This window comes from Prinia subflava, chromosome 17, assembly GCF_021018805.1.
Source record: "Prinia subflava isolate CZ2003 ecotype Zambia chromosome 17, Cam_Psub_1.2, whole genome shotgun sequence".
Classification (NCBI taxonomy): domain Eukaryota; kingdom Metazoa; phylum Chordata; class Aves; order Passeriformes; family Cisticolidae; genus Prinia; species Prinia subflava.
The window spans coordinates 3,141,648-3,156,988 of record NC_086263.1 but is presented as its reverse complement, the minus strand read 5'-3'; the positions used below and the strand labels follow the sequence as shown (position 1 = coordinate 3,156,988).

General features: G+C 46.2%; 2 protein-coding genes across 12 annotated transcripts in view; one reads left to right on the top strand and one right to left on the bottom strand.

The window, feature by feature from the left end:
• KATNIP (katanin interacting protein) overlaps window positions 1-9,872 on the bottom strand; it is a 61,052-nt gene extending 51,180 nt beyond the window's left edge. For 2 of the 11 annotated variants that reach the window (XM_063414200.1, XM_063414205.1), the window contains exons 1-6: window positions 9,666-9,854; window positions 8,443-8,570; window positions 7,940-8,015; window positions 6,321-6,490; window positions 1,732-1,817; window positions 84-224 (exon numbers count right to left, since the gene is read on the bottom strand). In XM_063414200.1, coding sequence (XP_063270270.1) covers window positions 84-224; window positions 1,732-1,817; window positions 6,321-6,490; window positions 7,940-8,001 — 459 coding nt within the window. In that variant the 5' untranslated portion in view covers window positions 8,002-8,015; window positions 8,443-8,570; window positions 9,666-9,854. Of the gene's footprint in view, window positions 1-83; window positions 225-1,731; window positions 1,818-6,320; window positions 6,491-7,939; window positions 8,016-8,442; window positions 8,571-9,665 lie in introns of all 11 variants that reach the window. The other 9 variants (XM_063414208.1, XM_063414209.1, XM_063414201.1 and 6 more) reach the window with 8 other exon arrangements.
• An 8-nt stretch (window positions 9,873-9,880) lies between these two features.
• GTF3C1 (general transcription factor IIIC subunit 1) overlaps window positions 9,881-15,341 on the top strand; it is a 39,265-nt gene continuing 33,804 nt past the window's right edge. Inside the window, exons 1-6 of the mRNA XM_063414199.1 lie at window positions 9,881-10,144; window positions 11,316-11,525; window positions 11,696-11,872; window positions 12,942-13,085; window positions 13,649-13,745; window positions 14,180-14,303. Of these exons, the coding sequence (XP_063270269.1) occupies window positions 9,915-10,144; window positions 11,316-11,525; window positions 11,696-11,872; window positions 12,942-13,085; window positions 13,649-13,745; window positions 14,180-14,303 (982 nt within the window). The 5' untranslated portion in view covers window positions 9,881-9,914. The remainder of the gene's footprint in view (window positions 10,145-11,315; window positions 11,526-11,695; window positions 11,873-12,941; window positions 13,086-13,648; window positions 13,746-14,179; window positions 14,304-15,341) is intronic.

The window sequence follows — 15,341 nt, the reverse complement described above, 5'->3', positions numbered from 1 at the left end:
GGTGCTCCAGCTGGGGCTGATACCTGGGCACAATCACATTTCAAATGACATTGCCATGAACAGAAGGTAACTGCCAGTTGTACCTGGGACAGAGGACCATCATCATCACCATCACTGCTGCTCTCCACATTCAAGCTTTCAAAGGTTTCAAAATCATCAGAGTACTCCAGGGATGGTTTAATGTAGAGTTTACCCCCTCCTTCTGTTTTAATCGCCACAGTTTTCTGTCAAAAGAAGTGCTCCAAGAAATTAGATTTCTTCTGTGTATCAGCAGCACAAAAAGAGTAACCATCACACTTTATCTAACAATAGTATGATTAAGCATTTCTTTTCCCCTCTGTTCCACAGAGGGTTTCTCTCCTCCCTGAGCTCACCTTTAGGCCTAAGTTGTGGTTTAACAGCCCTGCTCAAACTCCCCACCTGCTGCTGCTGCTGTGCCCAGAGTGGGCAGTGATGTTAAACCTTGCTCTGCTCTTCCCTCACTCCTCTAGCATTTTCTAAGTGCCAGTGGCAGAGATGTCCAGAGGGAACATCCTAAGACAACTTGGGTGAATTCTTTCAGTGGGTCTCTTTTCCCCTCACAGCATCCCTTAGCACAGCCCAAGTTTGACAGATCTGGCCAGGAATTGCTGGGTCCTCTGGTTATTCAAAAAATCCCCATGGAAAATCACTGGGAAAGGAAATTTCTATCTGGCACAATCTCCTTCTCAGTCTGAGGTTGCATTTTTCCTTAGCTAAATAATTCCTGTTGTTCATAAGGATATAATAACTCTTATCCTCCCATCCAAGTGGATAAAAGACTTAAGGAATCACCCTAAGTTAGTCCCAAGTAGCAACCAGGGTTTAGTAGAGAGCCACACATCTGGCAAATTCAGCAGAGAAGTCCTGACAGGCCATAATGGAAGCTGAGAAAATGAATTCAACCAAGCAGTAAGGGTGGTAAATAAAGCAATGCAGCCCTACAGCTTGAATGTGCAGTATTTTGTGAAAGTAAAGAAAACCTGCATAGCACAAACACTTGATCCACAGTGCCAAAGACCTCTGATCCCATCACTCAAGCCCAGACTGGACATCCAGCCAGGCCAATGGCTAATCAAGTGGTGTAATTTCTTGGGTGGCATGTCTCCATTGTTCTGAATTCACATTTCTTCTTTCAATTAAGTCCTTGACAGTTGGCTCAGATCCTTCTTTAGGCTAAAAGAAAACAGGTTTCTCTTCTGAGATTTCTCTGGTGAACCCACAACTATGGAGCTGATGGCTCCAGATTTCTTATACATAGGATTTTTTTATTTAAATGCATTTCCCTCTCTTATGATCTACAAGAATTTATCACAAATTATGACTCAAATTATGCAAACTACATTTCTTTGTCCCTCCATCCTGTTGCAGGGTGGAGAACAGCAGTAACAGGCAGGGGTGTCTCTCCAAAGTGAGTTTCTCAATCCTGTGCACTAGATAAATTCCCTGGGGTGCCATCAGAGCTATCCAACAGCAGCTATTCTGCTGGAGGACACATTGAGCCACTCATGTCCAGGTTACAAACGTTTCTGTGATGAATGTCACTGAAACCAAACCCTTTGAAGATTTGCCTCTTTAGGCTTCCAAGCAGACACAAATGTGGGCAGGGTAGCATTTCATGTTGTCAGTATACAGACCAGGCACTCACAGAGTCTCAGTCATCTGCAACCTAAGAATTCCTTCAAAGCCCCATTTCTTCCACCTGCCCCATACCTGAAGCCAATTCCTGCGTTGTGTCTTGCCTGGGGCAGTCGGAGTGCTGTGTTCTGGCAGCCCACTCTCTTCTAACTGGGCTGCTTCTTCAGCAGGGACACACAAGGATTACAAGACAGGAGAGAGAAAGCAGAAATATGGTATTAGACAATGAACAGACACCTTTGTTCCTGAGTTATTTTTGTTTTCTCCCCAGCTGAGGACAGAAGAGTAAATCTGACACACAAATGGAATCAACAGCTGCAAAGATATCCCACATCAGATCCTGGCCAGTTCTAGCAGCAGGAGTTTTGAACCTCTTCAGGGACAGTTATCACTAGGTGTTTTTAAGAGAATAAATTCTTTTAGGATACAATGGCTTAACAGCAGGGGAAGCCCCACCCTTTTTGATATGAAAATATAGAAATACATTCTAGAACAGGGGTACACATCATTGTGACCCCCAGCTGGGTAGAAAGTAACCTCTCTGAGGAAGCCAACTGAGCCCAGAACCCAACTAGCAAAGGCAGACTGACAGACAGGGCACTGGTGAACAACAGGTGATATGCTGGGTTTACAAAGCAAACTCTCAAAATTAAGGAGACATAAGGTATTGGCAGATTAAACAGAATGTACTGGGTATTTAACATACTGTGCAGAGCAGGATTCTTCGTGTCATAATGAAGGACAAACAACCATTATCCTTCATTTCTAAGGAAAGGAAGAGTTGGTTCAGGAACTTCTGCAAAAAATCTCTGTATGGTCAAGAACTAAAGGTCTCTGTGCTGTTCTCTGGCCCCAGCCTAGAGTGGAACAATGGATTTTTGAGAAGATGCTTTGATTGAGAGAAAGAGACAAACAACTTGCAGGTCACATCAGCGTCCTCAATGGAACAAAGGCATCACCAACACTCTCAGTAGCATCCTAAATAAAGGCATCTCATTTCCTATGGCCAAGACAGATTTACAGCTTCCATTTCTTCTCAGTGGAGAAAAACAGCTGATGCAAAACCTTTTTTCTTTAAACCATAATTTAATGTTCACCTTAAGGCTGCAGGCACTGGCACTACCAGTAAAAGAAGCTATTGTCCTACAAAGGTCATAGAATCAAAGAAAGATTTCATTTGGAAGGAACCTCTGGGAGTCACCAAGTCCAGCTTTCCACTCAAAGCAGGGCTTACTTCAGAATTAAATCAGGTTGCTTGTTACAGCTCTCAATACCATATTTTTTTTGGGGGGAGTTGGACAACCCTACATGCAGCTGTGCAGTGACCTGTTCAGAGAATTGATATGGCAAGTTTTGACTCTGGGAAAACATAAAATATTCCTTTTAGTTATAGCCCATTGAGCAATCTGGTTCACCAGGAGACTGCACAAAAGGTGGTCCAAGCAGACAGGAGGGAACAGGCCCAGGGTAGGACCATCCTGGGGGGACAGGGTTTGCTTATGTCCATTTGGAGTGATCACAGCACTATGGGATGTTGTTTTACTGCTCAGCACAAGGTATCTCTCTGTCTCAGAGGCCAAAAACAGGACTTAACACAGAGGGGAAAAGGAATTCACTGCTCCAAGGAAGAGAAGCAGCCCTTCCAAGCAGAGCTCCTGCTCCTCAGTAGGCTCTTCCCAAGGAACACCAGAAATCCTTTGAGTCAGCATCGGTGCTGATTGCTCTGCTGCACTGGCTCTGCTGGCACTGAGGGTGAACTGTCTGGAGCTTACACTGTGAGAAGCATGCCTGGTTTGGGAGAGAACTGAACCTTTCCTTTGCACTCTCTGAGGATTCATCTCTTCAAAGCAACTGCCCAGAAACCCCTCAAGTGTGCTGCAAATGTAAGCAGGAAGGAGATGGCAGGACTCATGCTCCCACTGCTGAGTACTCCATCCTCAGAACTGCTGAAGAGACTCTTTACAAGTCATGGCATGACAGGACAAGAGGGGATGGCTTCACACTGACAGAGAGCAGGGTAAGATTGGATATTAGAAAAAAAAATTGTTCCCTGTGAGGGTGGGGAGGCCCTGGCACAGGGAGCCCAGAGAAGCTGTGGCTGCCCCATCACTGGAAGTGTTCCAGGCCAGGTTGGACAGGATCTGGAGCAACCTGGGATAGTGGAAGGTGTCCTGCCCATGGCAGGGGGTGGAAAAAGATGTTTTAAGGTCCCTCTAGTTGTGTGATTCCATGACTCTGCTTAGTGATGGATTCACATGCCCAGGTCTCTCTAAGCCAGGAAAAACAGTAATTGAAATCCCAGACAGAGGCTCATGCAGATGAGCGAGTCATCTGTGCAACAAAGATTACTTTGGAACAGAAATATCCTTCCCATGGGATGGATGGGATGTGAATACCAACCAGGACCTGTCTGGGCACACAGAACAATTCCACTGGTGTCATTCCCTCAGAGATTTGAGCTGTTAGTGCCTATTTGACTAGGCAAGGACTGAGAAGTACATCCTCAAAATACTAGTCCTAATCCAAGGAGACCCCACACTACCCTCGAGCCACGTATTTGTGACCACACAGACATTCACTGGAACAACAGAGTTGTGAAACCATGTGTGGGTTATAGACCCAAAGAAATGCCAGCACAGCTAGAGCCCAGCCTCACTACCCGCCAACCCATCATTTACTTTAATTCATTACCAATCCTAAGCATAAAAACTTTATCAATCACTATTATCAGCAATTACTCCTAGGGAACACAAAGAAAACAGTCCTGACAAATAGATTTATGATGACATTTTCAGGAACCAGAAAGAGGAATTTATGCCCGTTCTGGATTATTAAGTGCCACCCATTCCTAATTTTTCAGTGAAGACTAATCCTATAGATGGATGCTTTAGAAATAATAAATGATGCAATAACTCTCATGGGAGATGGATAGGGAAGAAAACTCAGTGCTGTATCTCATCTAGGAATCATTCCTGTAAGTAAAATCATATTCAATCATTGAGAAGAAATGCCTAGAAATGAAAGAGACCACAAAATTGCTAAGGTAGAACCCCCAGACCAGCAGTGACTCCCATTCTGGACTCCAGTGGCAAAACCAACTGTTAGAGGAAAAATGACAGGATGATGGTTCAGCTGGTGTCTTCCACTGCAGGTTCATGTGTTTGAAACAACACAACTGGAGAGTTAAGAACAGCAAATCACTGAGTTATCTTCTGCAGAGCTGGTGCTACAGTCTCTGATTGATGGGGGAAAGGAACAGAGACTGCAAGTGGAGTCTTCAGAGATCCCCAAGACATGTATTCTACCTTGACTGAAGCAAATGGCCTTAAGGGACCATAGAAATAAAGAATTTTAGTTAAGCTGGGACATAACAACTGCACAGCAGAACTTTAAGAGGAAATTTCTTTTGACAGAGTTCCACTAGAGCTGCTGCCACAATATCCCTTCGCAATTTTTGGAGCAAAAAGTCCAAGCTGTTGATTTACACCCTCTTTAGTGTAGATTTATCAGCCCTGTGTGACAGAGCAGCCAATTTCCACCATTTCCCAGTATCCAAGAACATGACTATTTTTACATCATTACACACGAGGTGTCACTTTCACAGGGAACAGTGGAGCCAGGTGACAACTGATTCATCACCATCACACACAACCTGCAGGAAATTATACAAGTTGAACACACCTAAGCCTGCAAACAAGTAGTATGTGCCCAGTGTAGCAGGAAAACAAATTAAGGAGATGAAGTTAGAGCCATGGTTGGAACAGTTATTGAATTAAAAGTTAGTTTCCGGTATTGTTGAAATTAATAGACTTTCAATCAATAAATTGTCATACTAGGTAGCTTTTTTAACTCTTTGTCTTCATTTTTAGGTGAAAATAAAGCTCAAACAGACTATCACATGTTAAAAAAACACTTTGAGATAGGTTGTAGCAAGTGTGAACATGACTGACTAAGGCTGGTAAACTGCTTTACACAGGGATTTAGTAAAACCAACTTTCTTTTCATTATGCTAAATAGATTAGAAGACCAGTAAGCTCATACTTTATACTTTCATGCATGCAAAATTATTCCTGTCACTGCACTGCTCTCAATGACAGACAGACTTAAATTAGAAACAAAATACCCATTTTTCCATAAAGCCAGCTAATCACTGGGAAAAATGGTCGATTTTCTTCACTTCAAATATTTAAATAAAGATTAGCTGTCTTTTTAAGACAACTATTATAGCTTAAACATAATTTATGAGCTTAATGAAGCTATTACTGGACATAATTTGATTACAGTCTATGTCATCAAATGTCATTTGTCCTCAGGACACCAGATTTGGATAACACTGAAGTCCATCAGATCTTAAATCCTCTTAATAGTGTTATGTGTCAAAGGTACACCATTATTTTCCCCTGACAATTTATATACATTTCTAATCTTCTACTTTTAGTTAGAGCTGTTTAACAAATGAAGAGGCAGGGAAATTAAATGTTGGCATTAAAGAGGGATTGAGTGAAGAATTGACAGGGTGTTGCAGAGACTCTTCCTTACACCCAACCAGCTCAAGCACTCTGATTTCCAGGGATTTCACCCCACTGCTGCAGTGGTGCTGCCCTGGGTCACAGTGACCTGTGTGAGCCCTGCTGCAGGCTCTGCCAGGCTCCCACAGCCCTCACCCTTTGTCCTGGTGGGTTTGCTCCTGCTCCTCAGGCAGCTGTGAGGGGTGACTTTCCTGCGCTGCTTCCTCAGCTCGGAGTTAGCTCCATTCACGTACAGGGAAAATCCCTTCTCCAGCTGCTCCAGTCTGAGCTGCACGGGATCTTTTCTTCTTAACCGCTCCTGCAGCCTGGAGGAGAGAGGCCAATAATTCATCCTTGCACAGGGCATACACAGATGGTCAGATCAGCAATAAATACACAACACACCGTGTCACAAAGCTGGGAAATATGTTCAGAACCCTTTCAGAATACATCTTCCAGGGTCTGTTCCTGTGCTGTAACGTGTACCTGAGCACCCACACACTGTGATAGATGAAGTTTGACCAAGCTTTTCCTTTCTGAGGTTTTTTTTCCGTGTTATTTCTTACTTCACATTATTTTTCCCATTTGGTATTTTGCATATTTAACCTTTCTTCATAAGAATTCTAAAGAATTTCACTTAAAATTTCAAAAAGCTTAAAAATTGTTGGCCTCTTTTCAAGAATGAAAAAGGATGATTTCTGTTTTGAAACTGCAGGTGGAAAGCCCCCAGCCAGTACTGCAGTTAGAGATACCAAAAATTAAATGCTGGTTGAAATAATACCAAAATAATGCCCTTCAATGGGCTCAGTTTCAGTGAAGCAGCTGCTCTCCCTCTTCCAACTCTCATCTCCTCTCACCATGGGTTATACCCAGTCCATGCCAATTCCTTTGGTGAGGTGACACACAGGCCAGGAGGCTGGCATCATTTGGGTGACAATTCGTGCATTCCCCTGCTCCACCTGGTTTCCCTCTGACTCCAGGATGGGTCAATCCACAGGCCAAAGTCCCCCACATGTCTCTGTTGTGACACAAGCCACCTTTTCCCAAGAGCATGTCCCCAGCAGTCAGAATTAGAGCTCTGATACCAAGGCTGCAAGTTGGTTCAACCATTAAATAAACTAATTTTATCCTTTTCTAAAACTGCTTTAGAATACTATATAGGAAAGAAACCTGCGGTCACAAAAATTGGCTGTTTTTTTTAACATAATTGTGGCTTCAAGGTCTTTTTACCAAACCAGTTTGTTATAGAATTCAATTAGAAACCTTATGGCTTGTGTTGAATGAAGGAATCCAGCAAAATACTCTGTAGACTCCTCTAAATTAAGCTATGAAGTTCATCTGTCCAGGGTATAGTGACAGGAACACATGAACAAAGAGGAGAAGAAATGTTTGAAACTTCTCTGAAAAACACTGCAGTTTGCAAAGGCAATTTGGCTGTCCTTATTTCCCACTTTTCTTATTTCACAGCATAACAACTGTGCCTCATAACTACATCCTCACACAGCATGAGCTGCCAGTTACTTCTGAATCTAAACCTCTTGCTCTCTTAAACAAAAATCTTCCCTGTCAGCTGTGAAAAAAGTAGCTTAATAAATGTATTTATATTTTAAATGCTGAAGAAACATTGTGATCTCCTCTCGAAATAAGAACTTTTAGCAAACAAAGGGAAGAAGAGAGAAACTCCTGGATGTTTTAAGGCACAGCAAGTTGGACTTTCCATCACAGCTGCTGCTATTTGATACAACAAATATTTCATACCCAAATGCGAATCTTACCGGTTTCTCTGCTGAAGGGATATTAAATATTCGTCATGTTTTTCATCAAAGTCAGTCACCATGTCTTAACATAAACCTGAAATGAGAACATAATGGTCATGCTGAATGATTTATTCTGGAGTACCACTGGTTTTGCACCCTCAATAGATGAGAAGCTATAAACAGAAAAACATTCCTCCTTCAACCATGCATAAAGCTGTCAGGGCTGTAAATAAAGCTCCTGAAGAACAGAGGAAACAGTAGCTGTTTTACTTATTTTTCAGAACCCTTCACAATCTACTGAAGAACCAAAAAACACTAAAAGTAGCAGGCATATGCTATAACAAGTTTATAATGCCAGACCTGGCAAGCAAGACAACCCTGGGGCACAGCAGAGGAGCTCTGCCCAAAGCCCGGCTGTGGAAGGAATTGTCTGAGCTGCTACGACTCGTTAGGTCAGTTCATCCTACAGTTAACTCACTGCTGAGCCTGTATATATTTCAAGTGTTTAATAAAGATTTTACCTGGCTTGCCATTCAGGAAATCTGAATTTTTCCAGCAATCCTCACCACACCACTGCCGCAAGTTGTGCCAGGGTGTGCTCTTACCCTCTCAGGAGTTTAAATGTGCCAGCAGCACGTTTTCTTGAGCTCTGTACCAAGGAGAGAACCGCGGCTGGTGTCTCTTCCCGACCGCAGGGCAGCTCTGCCAGAGCCCGGCCCCGGCCCGCTCTGCGGAGCGGGGAGCGCGGGGGAGCCCTGGGCACAGCCCGGAGGGACCGGGACAGAGCCCCAGAGGGACACAGACCGGGACAGAGCCCCGGGCACAGCCCGGAGGGACCGGGACAGAGCCCCAGAGGGACACAGACCGGGACAGAGCCCCGGGCACAGCCCGGAGGGACCGGGACAGAGCCCCAGAGGGACAGGGACCGGGACAGAGCCCCGGGCACAGCCCCGAGGGACCGGGACAGAGCCCCAGAGGGACACAGACCGGGACAGACCCCCTGAGGGACACGGACCGGGACAGAGCCCCAGAGGGACACGGACCGGGACAGAGCCCCAGAGGGACACGGACCGGGACAGAGCCCCAGAGGGACACGGACCGGGACAGAGCCCCGGGCACAGCCCGGAGGGACCGGGACAGAGCCCCAGAGGGACACGGACCGGGACAGAGCCCCAGAGGGACACGGACCGGGACAGAGCCCCGGGCACAGCCCGGAGGGACCGGGACAGAGCCCCAGAGGGACACGGACCGGGACAGAACCCGGGCACAGTCCCGAGGGACAGGGACCGGGACAGAGCCCCAGAGGGACAGGGACCGGGACAGAGCCCCGGGCACAGCCCGGAGGGACCGGGACAGAGCCCCAGAGGGACACGGACCGGGACAGAGCCCCGGGCACAGCCCGGAGGGACCGGGACAGAGCCCCAGAGGGACAGGGACCGGGACAGAGCCCCGGGCACAGCCCGAAAGGACACGGGGACACGGATCGGGACAGAGCCCCCACAGATGGACGTGGACTCGGGATAGAGTCTCCGGACACAGCCCCAGGTGGACACAGACACGGACCCACCAGACAGAGGCCCTGGGTGGACACAGACCTCGGACAGAGCCCCGTGACGGACACGGACCCGGGACAGAGGCCCCAGATGGACACTGACACCGGGAAGAGACCCCGGACAGAGCCCCCAGAGGACAACAACCCCGGACACAGCCCCCAGATGGACACGGACCCGGGACGGACACTGACCCCCGGACAGAGATCCCGGACGCATACGGACCGGGAAAGAGACCCCGGACGGACGCAGTTCCCGAGGCAGAGTCCCCGGACACGCACCCAAGACACAGTCCCCGGGCAGACACGGCCCCGGACAAACACAACCCCGCCGTGCCGGGCCGTGCCGTGCCGGGCCGGGGCTGTTGCTCGGTCTCCGTGGTGACGGTCGCGCCCCGCCGCCGTCAGTTCCTGCGCGCCGCGGGCCCGGAAGCGGCGGCGGGCATGGAGGCCATGGAGCCGCTGTGGGCGCTGCTGGACGAGGTGGCCCTGGAGGGGCTGGACGGCATCACCGCGGCCGCGCTCTGGCAGCGCCTGGCCGCCCGCTCGCCGCCCTTCCCGCTGCCGCTGGAGCCCGACACGCAGCAGCTGCTCTGGGCCGCGCTCAGCGCCCAGCCCGACGTGCGCTTCTACCTCCTGCCCCGGCCGCGCCCGCCGCTCCGCCTGCACGACCGGTGAGGGCAGCGAGCGGGGCGGAGCGGCCCCTTCTCGCCGGAGAACCCGGGGCTGGTTACTGGCAGAAACACGGGCTTGGTCGCCGGGCTAAACCCGGCCCCACTACCAGGCTAAACCCGGGCCTGGTCGCCGAGCTAAACCCGGCCTGGCTGAGGGGCTAATCCCGGACTCATTGCCGGTTAAACCCGGCCTGGCTGAGGGGCTAATCCCGGACTCACTGCCCGCTAAACCCGGCCTGTCTGAGGGGCTAATCCCGGACTCACTGCCCGCTAAACCCGGCCTGTCTGAGGGGCTAATCCCGGACTCACTGCCCGCTAAACCCGGCCTGGCTGAGGGGCTAATCCCGGACTCATTGCCGGTTAAACCCGGCCTGGTTGAGGGGCTAATCCCGGACTCACTGCCCGCTAAACCCGGCCTGGCTGAGGGGCTAATCCCGGGCTCACTGCCCGCTAAACCCGGCCCGGTTGCCGGGCTGCCCCTTCTCGCCCCGGCTCTGCTGCAGCAGCGCTTCGGTAGCCGGTGACAGCGGGCAGGGCCGAGAGTGGCTCTGAGCTGCTGTTCAGATATTATAAATTTTCACCGTTCGGGCAGTGAGGCATTGGAGTGGGTTGCCCAGGGAGGTGGCGGGGGCACCATGCCTGGGGGTGTTCAGGATCTGGCATGGGTGATGGGGTTTAGGGGTCACAGTGGTTGTGCTGGTGGGTGGCTGGATAACTTAACACACTCTTCCAATTTTGATTATTCTGTAATTTAGGAGACCTTTATATGAGTCCTGACTTGATTTCCATTCAAATGTATGTAGTGCTTGCTACTTAGGTACAGGCAGAATTTATGTGGCCTGGTCAGCAGAGTGGGTGTACCTGTCATTTTCCTTACCTGTGAACTGTATGTTTCTTATTCCCACTACTTTTCTTATTCCCACCATATCTTTGACATTTCAAAGATTAAATAATGCTTCTCCCTCTTTCTCCCTCCTGCACTCTGCATGAAGTGCTGGAAGGGTTTGCTCATGCTTGAGGAGTGCAGCTCTGCTCTTCATATTTTTCCAGTTAGGAGTTTTCAAAGGAGTTTCATTTTTCAAAGACACTTCCTAGAGGTATCAGCATTGTTTGTGGCAATCTTGTATTTCTCCTTGCTTGGTTAAATATCGGCTCTTTGCTTTTATTTCAGATATGAAGAAATAGACCTTGAAACAGGAATATTGGAATCCAAAAGAGATCCTATTTCTTCAGATGATATTTATCCTATCCACATGATTTTGGATAACAAAGATGGCATACAAGGTTCCTGCCAGTATTTTAAAGAGAGAGTAGATATCACTGATCAAATAAGGAAGAAGGATTTGCAGCCTTGTTATACTTACAAAGAAGCTGTTGAAAAGTGAGTGAAATCCTTATATCTGGCATTAAAATACTTCTAAGTTCTAAAATTTAGCCCGTACTCAGTTTGTACAGATTGTATCAAGAATGGTGTTTGAGGAGAGAAAGGGATTGATCTCTCTGTTTTTATGGAGCCAATAACAATACATTACTTTCCCTTCTGTTTCTTAGGTGGGGACAGAAATTAGTCATTGTTGCTTCCCAAGAGCAGCGTTACAGAGCTTTAATAGGCTGGGAGGGAGACCCTGACCTGAAGCTCCCTGACTTTTCCTACTGCATTCTGGAGCGTTTGGGCCGAGCTCGGTGGCAGGGAGAGCTCCAGAGGGACCTTCACAGTGGGGCCTTCAAGTAAGTTTGTATCTTGCTCTGAGAATTAAATCTAAGGTTGTTTTTAGGTATTCCTGTGAATATTTGAGCTCTCATCTGTACTGTAGTGTTCCATTCTCACTACCAGGAGTGCTTGGTTCTGGGAGCCTGTTTGGTAGAGCTGTACTGGTCTCATCCTTGAGTTCATTTATCCTTCCTGATATTTTCTCAGAGAGCCAGAAATTTGTCTGGTGTGTCAATACACAGGTTTCTAATTTGTAGAAGTTCTTGGTTTCTCTAAATAACTTTTTTTGGGGGGTGGAAAAATGATTTTCATTTCCTTTTCTAAATTGCTGTCCAAGTATCTTACCCCAGCTCTGAAGGGATTCTTGGATGGTCACCTTTTGTCCCCAGCATTTCCCTGTGTGGTGTCTCCTCCATTGAGTGGGATCTTGAGTTACCAGCTCCCAAACTAGGCCATGTATTTTGCTGATGGAAGAGCATTACACACCTTCTCAGAGGACTTCTGGATGTGTCCTGAAGTTCTGGAGAATATCCTTAGAGCATTGCTGTAAGGATTCACTGCTTTTAGGACATGAGTGGGTTGTAGCTTGCAGATCACCTGGCATTGTTTTTTGCCACTTTTTTGCCACTTTGCCACTTGTAGGTAACTAAGATGTTGGGGACAGAGGGGAAAGCTTTTATGGATGCTTTTCTGCCAGTTTGGTGGCCCAGGCCAGCTCACCAAGGAAGGAAATGAATCCTAGAGCTGTTACAAGGAGGGCAGTGGCTGCAGCACAGCCATGAGTTAGACTGGATGGAAAAGGAGGGCGTGGGGATACAGTGCTGATTCAACCCTCTCATCAAACCATGTCATAACACTCTGTGCCTAAAGGCTCTAGGTTAAAATCAGAAGTATTTCTCTGTTAATTTGAATTAACTGTGAAAATAAATTTCACAGATTTTCTTAATTGTGGCACTTCCAAACTTTGAGTTTTGAGTCACTTTGAAAATTAGCATGTGTCACTAAGGCTACGGGTAATATAGGTAAAGTAAGAAATTGTTTGCAGAAGTTCCTGTTCCTATGGATATCTTGCCATCTTTTCTTTAGAGTGGATGCTGGCAAGCTCCATTATCACAGGAGAGTGTTGGACAGAAGTGGTCTGATAACGATGCAGTCGCACGTCATCCGCCTGCCGAGTGGAGCACAGCAGCACTCCATCCTGCTGCTCCTCACTCGCTTCCATGTGGATAGGTATGGCTTAAGGGTCTCCTGGGTACACTTTGACCTTTTACTCTGATGAGGGATTGTTCTGTTGTCACAGAACCATCAGAGTTTCCTGGAATTGACGCTTTCCAATTTATTAACTTCTCTTCCAAATGTCGGACACTTTAAAACTTGCCTTGGAGCTGTAAACAGCAGGTTCTTCTAGTGCCTATCACCTGCCTACATAAACATAACTCTTCTTTTGGTAGCACTAATCATTCCGTTAATTTTGACTGTTTTCACTTAAACACATTTGTAGTAGATTTTTTTGTTTTGTTTTCCTGTCTTGTTTATGATTAGAACTTGTGCTTCTGTGGGTTGCCAGTGAAGTAACAGCTTGGGCTTAGTCATTGTTTGCTCATTGATGTCTTTTCTTAGAGACAAATTATCTCATGTGCTATTCACAGGAGGAAAAGAAAACTAGAATTCCTAAACCAATCTAAGAACACTTAGCATACTTTCTCTAGTGACTGACAGTTTCTAGAGCTACAATTCATGTTTATGAAGTTATATGCATACTTACATGTAAAATAATTTTCTTTTTTGGTTAGGAGGAGCAAATATGATATTCTGATGGAGAAGCTCTCCAGTATGCTAAGTGCTCGTTCAAACCAGATGGATACATTGGGAAACTTGAGGGAAGAACTGGTGAGATGAATTAGTCTTTCAAATTCCCACTCAGTAGAATCAAGATGCTGAGTATCAAAGGCACTCATTCATACTGCCTGCTTCTAAAGTTGCACAAAATTCTGGGCTAGGATATCAAAAGAAAGATCTTTAAAACCTACCAGATCAAGCTGTTCTGTTCCAACCACAGCCTCAGAAATGTTTTGTCAATGGATGTTATGATGCAGTTCTTACTTTTCCACTGCTGCTGTTTGTGTGGATGGCAGAGTTGGAAGGATACAACACACTCAGGAACTTCTCAGGTTCTGCACTAAAAGGCTCTTAAGTTTCTTATGGATATCCTACCCCCAAAATACTGTGTTGTAAGAAGAGGTAGTATGAATGCCTTTGATTCCAGTCAGCAGCAGGTGAAGCTTTTGGGCTGCAGTGACTTTTGCTATTTCTGTTTGCATCAGGGCCTTTGTGAGAAAACCTTCAAACGTCTCTATCAGTACATGATGAATGCTGGCCTGGCCAAGGTCGTGTCTGTCCCCTTGCAAGACATAAACCCCAATGGAGGACCCTACAAGACAAAGAAAGGTGACTGGAACAGTGGTTTTGCTCTCTTTATGTGTGATTACATTAGTGCAATTCTATCTATGAGCTTCAGATCTTAATTTAAAAGAGGTGTAAGTAAAAAATATGTCCATGCAGTTATGTAGATAAATATGCAACTAAAGTTAAAATGCTGTAGCCCACTTGAATTAAGCATTTGTTACTGATTTTTGAGAAATTAATGTAATCAAGTTTGTTGGATATCAATGCAAGCTGTGGTCTTGGGACCTGATGAGACTGCTCAAGCCAATACAGAGTAGGAACAAAGCAGTCTGCTGACCTTTCAGGTTAAATGACAAATCAATGAACTTGACAAAAAGATACAAAACATTAACTTGAAAAGAAGGCTCATTATGAAGTCAGTGAAAATCCAGACCATTCTTGGTTATGGCTTTTCCTGAAAGTCGTGAGAATGCAAAGCTCTGAAAAGTTTCGTATTAAATTATGGAAGTAAGGTCTTACAGCACTTGGAGTTCACAGAACACAGAATTTTCTGAGTTTGAGGGGACCTCCAAGGACCATTGAGCCCAGCTCTTCAGTGAATGGCCTATACAGTATCAAACCCACACCCCTAGCATTATTAGCTCTCACCATCTAAGCTGATATCAGGGTTGAGCTAAGTGAGATACCCAAAAACTGCTATCCAAAAAAGCCACAGTCTGCTGAGGGATGGTTTAATGCATAACCAGCTTTGAATGCAAATTTAATTGGTTCTCAAGAACTGCTGATAGCTTCCAAACATGTGGTGGAAAGACAAGGAAGAGCAGGACTGCATGAGGAAAGGGAGCAAAAGAAAACAATTGTTCTCAGAAAAAGATACAGATAAAACTTGCACAGAGAAAAAACTACAAGAAATAATAATGGAAAGTATGAGGAAGGATAGTACCACCAATGGAATTAATGCAATTCCTGATGGAAATCTAAACCAAATCCTTAATCACAGAAAATCCTAAGAGGCAAAGTTGTTGGATTAAAAAGAAAATAGTTCTGAAAGGTGAACAGTGTCTAGTTTAGAGATATAAT